At 41.6% G+C, this 9266-nt stretch overlaps 1 protein-coding gene across 1 annotated transcript; it reads right to left on the bottom strand.

Annotated features, from left to right (window-relative positions):
* Positions 1–1879: 1879 nt before the first annotated feature.
* Positions 1880–6330, bottom strand: LOC124002065 (platelet-activating factor receptor-like). Its single transcript, XM_046309311.1, has 2 exons — positions 6149–6330; positions 1880–4309 (listed from the first exon to the last, which is right to left on the bottom strand). The coding sequence occupies exon 2, from the start codon at positions 4265–4267 to the stop codon at positions 3143–3145; it is 1125 nt and encodes a 374-aa protein (XP_046165267.1). The 5' UTR covers positions 4268–4309; positions 6149–6330; the 3' UTR covers positions 1880–3142.
* Between the last annotated feature and the right edge of the window lie 2936 nt (positions 6331–9266).

Genomic DNA, 9266 nt, shown 5'->3' on the forward strand with positions numbered 1-9266 from the left:
CTAGACACTAATGTACTTGTCCTCTTGCTCAGTTGTGCACTGGGGCCTCCCACTCCTCTTTCTATTCTGGTTAGAGACAGTTTGCGCTGTTCTGTGAAGAAAGTAGTACACAGTGTTGTACGAGATATTCAGTTTCTTGGCAATTTCTTGCATGGAATAGCCTTCATTTCTCAGAACAATAATATTATTTGTTTATTATTATTTATTATTTATTATTTGTTTCTGGCCATTTTGAGCCTGTAATCAAACCCACAAATGTTGATACTCCAGATACTCAACTAGTCTAAAGAAGGCCAGTTTTATTGCTTCTTTAATCAGAACAACTGTTTTCAGCTGTGCTAACATAATTGCATAAGGGTTTTCTAATGATCAATTAGCCTTTAAAAATGATCAACTTGGATTAGCTGACACAACGTGCCGTTGGAACACAGGAGTGATGGCTGCTCATAATATGTAGATATTCCATAAAAAATCTGCCGTTTCCAGCTACAATAATAATTTACAACATTACCAATGTCTATACTGTATTTCAAATCAACTTGATGTTATTTTAATGGATTAAAAATGAGCTTTTCTTTCAAAAACAAGGACATTTCTAAGTGACCCCAAACTTTTGAACTGTAATGTATCTGTTTGTTCATATTTACATTGAGAATGCAGTACAGCGTATTACACAATATGTTTTAAATGCATCAAAAACAGAGTTACAGTTACTGCAACATTTATACCAGAGGTCTATTAACTCCATAACCGTCACGTCTCTGTTAATACTTCAGTAGCTGGCGGTTGAGAAGTCATCAAGTTCATCACATGGTTACCAGCCTCTTAAAAAGGGCAGTGAAGTGTATTATTCCCTCATTCTGTGCAATAAGTAGCTGTAACAATAATATCACTAACATTTCAACTATCCACTAGCACTTAACCCTAATCTTAAGCATAACCCTTATCCTAACCCTAACCCTTAAACATAACCCTTATCCTAACCTTAACCCTTAAACATAACCCTTATCCTAACCTTAACCCTTAAGCATAACCCTTATCCTAACCTTAACCCTTAAACATAACCCTTATCCTAACCTTAACCCTTAAGCATAACCCTTATCCTAACCTTAACCCTTAAACATAACCCTTATGTCATGTTTTGTCATTGGTTATCATGTCTTGTCTCTGTGCTTCCCTTCTATTCGTTTCCCTCTGCTGGTCTTATTAGGTTCTTTCCCTCTTTCTATCCCTCTCTTCCCCTCCCTCTCTCCCTCTCCCGCTCTCTCTCCCTATCGTTCCGTTCCTGCTCCCAGCTGTTCCTCATTCTCCTACTACCTCATTTACTCTTTTCACACCTGTCCCCTATTTTGCCCTCTGATTAGAGCCACTATTTCTCCCTCTGTTTTCCGCTTCTGTCCTTGTCGGATCCTTGTTTGATGTTCGCTGTTCTGTGTCCTTGTCTCGCCCTGTCGTGTTTTATCTTCTTCAGATGCTGCGTGTGAGCAGGTGTCTTAGTCTGCTACGGTCGGTGCCTTCCCGAAGCAACCTGCAGTCTATGGTCGAGTCTCCAGTCAGTCCTCGCTACTGACGAGTGGATTTCAGTTTTCCTGTTTTGTTTTCTCCTTGATATATCCAGGATTATTACTTTTGTCAAATACTGGAATAAAGACTCTGTTTTCGTTAAGTCGCTTTTGGGTCCTCATTCACCAGCATAACACCTTATCCTAACCTTAACCCTTAAACATAACCCTTATCCTAACCTTAACCCTTAAACATAACCCTTATCCTAACCTTAACCCTTAAGCATAACCCTTATCCTAACCTTAACCCTTAAACATAACCCTTATCCTAACCTTAACCCTTAAACATAACCCTTATCCTAACCTTAACCCTTAAACATAACCCTTATCCTAACCTTAACCCTTAAACATAACCCTTATCCTAACCTTAACCCTTAAACATAACCCTTAACCTAACCTTAACCCTTAAGCTAACACTTATTCTAACCATAAGCGTAACATTAGCAAGCAATTTCCTATCAACAGATAGTTTATTCATAGTATGTACAGAATCTCTAGATGGGTTATCCAGACTGTCCAAATAAAAGTGTGACCGAAAGTACTTTTTGCCTCACAGTATTTAATTTGCAATCTTACAAAAATTGCAAAACGTATACAATTTCACATCGTACCACATGTGAGAGTAGGCTAAAATAATCTGTAGGCTAAAATCAACGCAATCCTGCATAGCTCATTTGGCAATTACAGTTTAATTTCATTACAAAGGTTAGCTTTTCACAAAATGCATGAACTTTACGGAGAGCCAGCATCCTAAAAAGCTTATTGTTATTAATGTGTCCATATTAGGTGCTCAAGAACAAGGATTTTTTAAATTCCTTGCTCACAACCAGCTATTGTTCAGCACCCAATTTAGAAGGCTCCAATAGTGGTAGGACTATTGTTCAGCACCCAATTTAGAAGGCTCCAATAGTGGTAGGACTATTGTTCAGCACCCAATTTAGAAGGCTCCAATAGTGGTAGGATTATTGTTGGTTAAGGGCTTGTAAGTAAGCAATTCACTCTAAGGTCTACCTACACCTGTTGCATTCAGTGCATGTGATATTTAAAATGTAATTTGATCTCCATTTTATCTAAGGATCTAGTCTAGTGGCTTGGGACTGAGTTTGTAGAGCTATTTCGCAATCCTTTATAGAAGCTCCTGTTCCCTATAAAACGTCTGCTTCTCTTCTCTGATTACACTGGAAGAACAGGAAGAAACGTGATTAAATTCACAATCACAATAACAAAGTGTGAGATACATTGTGAGATACAATGTACAGTACATCTGAAATGTGAAAACAAAGAATCAATGGTCCAAAGATTCTTTAAAGCACTGATTATAGCTGGCACAGTGGCCAGGACAAATCCCTACAGGAAGGAAATCTAGAGGGGAACCACACTCTGGGTGGGGCTGTGTGGTGGTGCATCTGTTCATGTGATGTGTCTGAATGAACATGAGGCTACATAGCAGAGTGCATGTTCTGCACTATGTGTTCATTGTTAGGTGTGGGTGTGATGGAATGAAGCATCCTGGGGATGTGGTTACTAACAACAGCATTAGCAATAGACACAATATCTACAATACCATGTCATCTAGAGATTTAAACCTTCAGCTGCTGCTGTTCTCTATGGAGCCGCTGGCTCACATTCTTGCACTCCACCATAGAAATGTGTGTGATGGCTGTTTCCGAGCATCCTTTGCCCCTCCCCATCTTTTTCAGATTGTCCTTGATGTACAGGCGGAACTTCCTGGTGGCGAAGCAGTACACCACAGGGTCCAGGAGGCAGTTGAGCCCCATCAGCATCAAGGTGACCTGGTGGGCATCGTTAAGCCACTGCCTGGTCCGCTGGCCCCAGTCCATTCTGCCCCAGCCCTCCTTGATATCCAGTACAGCCAGAGTCCAGGGGCCCTGGACCACATGGTGGGGGAGGAAGCACACCACAAACACCCCCACCACGGCACACAGCATCTGCAGGGCCTGGCCCTTCACCCCCCGGAGCTGGGATGAACTGGAGCCCCGAGTCTGGGTAGGGGACTGGGTGAGCAGGGCACGGGCGATGAGCAGGTTACAGATTACTACGAGGAAGAAGACCAAGATGAAGCACCCCACGATGATGAGGTGGGTGGTGGCCACAGTCCGCTTCTCGTCGTCAGTCTTGTCGTGGTAGCCCTCAAAGCAGCGCGACACGTTGCCGTCGTCCACCTGGATGCCCGTCTCCAAGAGGTACGGCACGGACATGGACAGAGTGAGCGCCCAGATGACCGCCGTGATGGCCACCCCGCGGCGCCAATGGTCAGACGAGGCGGCATCCAGCGGGCGTGTGATGGCCCAGTAACGGTTGATGCTGATGGCGGCGAGGAAGAGGATGGAGCAGTAGGTGTTGATGAAGAAGAATGCGCCGGTGGCACGACACAGGATGTCGCCGTAGCGCCAGTCACCGCGGTGGTGGTAGTAGCCAATCCAGAAGGGGAGGGCGCACACGAAGAGGAGGTCGGCAACAGTCAGGTTGGCCATGTAGATGCGGATCTCATTCATGGCCTTGGCGTTGCGCAGGCGCTGCAGCACGAACAGCACGTAACTGTTGGCTATCAGACCAAGGACGAACACAACACCGTAAAACACTGGGAAGAGGGTGTAACGGAACTCAGAGTCCAGAAAGGTTATTTTATCGACTGTCGATATGTTCACTGTCGTGTTCACTGTCATGTCCTCTTCCATCTCCATGGTTGACTCCACTGTTGGTTCTGCTAAAGCAAGCAACTCCCTCTGTGAGAAAAATATTTCATATTAGACTCATATTTCAAGAATCACTCTGTCATGTTCACTTTGGTACAACTGTAGTCAGTAGGAGGACTCTGGACATGTCTATTGTCGCTGTCAGGTGAAATGAATAGCTGTATCCCTATCCAGTCTGTGCAATTGTTGATTCACTGAATCCATATTTGAGAGTTTAACAACTTACTGTAAAATCTAAATAAAATACAGTTGTATCTATAGAAACCATAAAACACACATCAACTATGACACATACAGGAAGTGTCTTAGAACACTTGTGTCACCAGCCTTTTCTGGTCTGCTATTAAGCAGCAACACGTGTCGCATTCACATGCTTGTCAGACATTTCCGACATGGTAACTGCGCTTTGTTTATGATGATTGCTGGTTGATGACCATATTTCCAGTCACATCTAGACTAATGTCATTAGTATAGCAGACAATAACAAAAGGAGTGCCACTTTATATTAACAACAAATGAGGTTATAAATCTTTATAGAGATTTCATGAAGTCTTCATAAACCCTACTTGGTGGCTTTACATTGCATTTATTATCAAAGTCGTGTAAATGGTGATGATATGATACAACATTCCCGGGGCCACCAATACATCAAATGTATGACTGTAAAACACACATGACTGTAAGTCACTTTGGATAAAAACGTCTGCTTAATGGCATATATTATATTATCTTATATATATATATATATTTCTATTTTATTATATGACATGATATCTTGACTGGTGCTTTGCCAAATGTTATATAACTATTTTGTCACCCTAGTGACATTCATTTAGGAATGGGAAGCCACTGAGACCAAGAGGAAAGGGAGATTGAACTGAATTTACCCTGGCCAGTTCCATAGTATGGGATTCACACATTCTGGATGAACTACATCACTAAACATGGTCCTGGTTACAGGAAATTCCACGCTATTTTCAAGAAAAAGGACAATAAAGACGTAATATGTGAAATATTCGCACTCATTCATACTTGACATGAAAAAGAAGCCTGTTACAGCCCTAGATTAGAATAGGTTAGAATATAATATATTTTTCCAGACGGAACTTCCATTGTGTCATGTCTGATAAGATAAATAAAAAGAATACAGTATAGTAAACGTACAACAGCAACATTAACACATGACCAGTGGTGTAAAGTAACTAAGTCAAAAACACTTTGAAGTACTACTTAAGTCATTTTTGGGGGGGGTATCTGTACTTTAATTTACTATTTATAGGTTTTTACAACTTTTAATCCACTACATTCCGAAAGAAAATATGTACTTTTTACTGACACCCAAAATACTTGTTCCATTTCAAATGCTCAGGCAGGACAGCATTATGGAAAATTCATGCACATATCAATAATGCATTTTCATCTCTACTGCCTCTGACCTGACATGCTCCTCTCTTCCTCTATTGTTCCCGCATATCGTTTTTCAATAGGAAAACGCTTTATAGCGTTTCTCTACAAACAATAGTGGGACCTTATTTTTCATAAAATATATCTACCGCTTCTTAGATGTGCTTTCAATGAGAATGACAGATCGGTAACTCTATAACTATGATCTATAAGTATGTGAATTTGTTTGGGTAGCCCAAGAATTTACATATTGCAGCTTTAACTCTGGCTCTAGTAGAGACTCATTACTAATGCAATGAAAGATGTTAGACATGTGTACATTTGTTTAAACTTTGAAACAATAAATATTTATAAACATTTTCACAGGTAGGCTAATAAAGAAATGCAAAACATATTTGACATTTCAAGCAAAAAGTTAATGTGGATCCTAGAATTTGCTAAATTTACTAAAACATTTGCGCTTACCCGAGCGCGTGGCTCCTTCCTCGTTTCGTTCTGTATATCTTGAAACCAGCGTATGTTAGGCTACATCATAAACATCTCTATAGCCCAATACATGCGCGCGAATATACATACTACAATAACGTTTCTAGAAACAATATGAACTCCTGAAATGAATCGACCATTAAGAACTGATGCGTGCGTCTGACAACTTGACAGACTCGTTGAGCTACCTGCTATGTGGGGTGATAAGAGACTTATTTCAGCCTAGGCAACAGAACCACAATGTGGCTGTTACCGAGCTTTGAACGTCTGACTGACATGACATGATACCAACACCGTACTAACATCTGAGTGACGCCTGTGTTAATGAATGCCATAATGTGCCTAGTTTATATATATATATTAATTAAATCTCAAACATTAATGTTTGAAACATACAATCTTTCCCATGCAAGCACACATTCCCGAAGTAGCCACTTTGAGCTATGGTGTAGCCTACGGCTTGTGTATTTCCTGTTATCGACAATGGCCTAGAAAAGATTATGTCCAATCTATAGGTAATTGTCTTTCTTTCAACACCTCATGGTATGGTATGTTATCTTATTTCACTGAATACAGATCCAAATGTTGTTAGCCGATCACAGACTATCTTGTTAACAGTTCCCAGTAGCCTACATCAGACAACCAATAAGAGTTGTGTCCATGGCGCTATTTGGAATCCTTAGGATGTCCATTCAGTTGAACAGAGGATTTCATAGATTTTCCCAAAGAATCTGTGCTATCCGGGATCCTTGGGATGTCCCTACCTCTATCAAGTATAAATGTAAAATGGTTCACTTTCGTGTTAGTTTAGGATGTCCCAAGGAATCCGGAGAGCAGTGACCGTTCATAGAGAGAGAGACTGACATGGTATCTGAGAGCTCGGTGGCGACACAGACATTTGTTTGTTTTTTTACAAACGGCAGAAGTGATTTTTGAGTGTACTTGAGATGTACTTGCTATCTCTGGGAGTGTGTTAATGACGGATTTTCAGCTGTTGAACTAAGGTAATGTCGAACTCATTTCTAAATCTCTTTCTTTTAGTCACGATGTGGGAAGCCAGGGCAACCAATCAGCTTCAGTGCAGCTGCTCAACCCACCACCCTCACTGTTCTCCCTCCACCACATCCTCTTCTCCACCACACTAAAAATGACTGTACATATACCCCTGTACCCATATCAGTCCAAGTAAAGACATGAGAAAATGGCAAAGGAGATAGTGATGAGAGAGAGCATACAGTATGAAAATAAAGACCACTTTTGGGATCTAAAATGAGTGTGGGGTGCCTTGTGTCTGTCTCCTTTTTGTCCATTTGAGGATATTGCAGTCACCCCTGGTGGAGGTTCTTGGAACACTGCGATTTAAGGCTGAGCAGAGGTTGATGACAACCTTCAAAGGTGGTGGTGCTATGTTGCGTGTTATCTTGAATACCAGGCAGATGTTTGAGTACAGAATCAAATGGTGTAAACTTAACAGGCTAAACTTGTTGAGTACACTCTTTGAGAAAAGGGTTCCAACAGGGTTCTTTGGCTGTCACCAGTGGGGAGAACTTTTTGGTTCCATGTAGAACCCTCTGTGGAATGGAGCCCAAAACGGTTCTACCTGGACACAGAAGGGGTTCTAACCAAAAAGGGTTCTCCTATGGGGACAGCGAAAGAATCCTGTTGGTTTTTAGATAGCACCGTTTTATGAGTGTAGGCCTACTGTATATTGTTAGCACCGTTTTATCTGAGTGTAGGCCTACTGTATATTGTTAGCACCGTTTTATCTGAGTGTAGGCTTAATGTATATTGTTAGCACCGTTTTATCTGTGTGTAGGCCTACTGTATATTGTTAGCACCGTTTTATCTGAGTGTAGGCCTACTGTATATTGTTAGCACCGTTTTATCTGAGTGTAGGCCTACTGTATATTGTTAGCACCGTTTTATCTGTGTGTAGGCCTACTGTATATTGTTAGCACCGTTTTATCTGAGTGTAGGCCTACTGTATATTGTTAGCACCGTTTTATCTGAGTGTAGGCTTACTGTATATTGTTAGCACCGTTTTATCTGAGTGTAGGCTTACTGTATATTGTTAGCACCGTTTTATCTGAGTGTAGGCCTACTGTATATTGTTAGTTTTTAGATAGCACCGTTTTATCTGAGTTTAAGCCTACTGTATATTGTTAGTTTTTAGATAGCACTGTTTTATGAGTGTAGGCCTACTGTATATTGTTAGCACCGTTTTATCTGAGTGTAGGCCTACTGTATATTGTTAGCACCATTTTATCTGAGTGTAGGACTACTGTATATTGTTAGCACCGTTTTATCTGAGTGTAGGCCTACTGTATATTGTTAGCACCGTTTTATCTGAGTGTAGGCCTACTGTATATTGCAGTGATGGTTACGTGGTTTTCTGTAAAAAAACATACATTCTTTGGTGGTGGTGAGTTTACAAGCAGGCAAAGTCACCTTCTATGTGTGCTGAGGCATGTGTGACCACTCAACATTGACAGGACCAACAAAAAAGACATGCTTGGAGCTCCCGAGTGGTGCAGCGAGTGGTGCAGCGAGTGGTGCAGCGGTCAAAGTTTCAACTGTTTTAACTGCGGCTATGGAACCCTGACCTGTTCACCAGACGTGCTACCTGTCCCGGACCTGCTGTTTTCAACTCTCTGGAGACAGCAGGAGCAGTAGAGATACTCTGAATGGTTGGCTATGAAAAGCCAACTGACATTTACACCTGAAGTGGTGACCTGTTGCATTATTGTTATAATCTCCACCCGGCACAGCCAGAAGAGGACTGGCAAACTCTCATAGCCTGGTTCCTCTCGAGGTTTCTTCCTAGGTTCAGGCCTTTCTAGGGAGTTTTTCCTAGCCACCGTGTTTCTACACCTGCATTGCTTGCTGTTTGGAGTTTTAGGCTGGGTTTCTGTACAGCCCTTTGTGACATCAGCTGATGTAAGAAGGGCTTTATAAATACATTTGATTGATTGACTGATTGATCTCAGTACTAGAGGCTTCCCTACAGACTCTGGTTTGTTTCCAGGCTGTATCACAGCCGGCTGTGATTGGGGGACCCATAGGGCAGCGCACAATTGGCCCAGCGTCGTCCGGGTAG

Source organism: Oncorhynchus gorbuscha, linkage group LG17 (genome assembly GCF_021184085.1).
Source record: "Oncorhynchus gorbuscha isolate QuinsamMale2020 ecotype Even-year linkage group LG17, OgorEven_v1.0, whole genome shotgun sequence".
Classification (NCBI taxonomy): domain Eukaryota; kingdom Metazoa; phylum Chordata; class Actinopteri; order Salmoniformes; family Salmonidae; genus Oncorhynchus; species Oncorhynchus gorbuscha.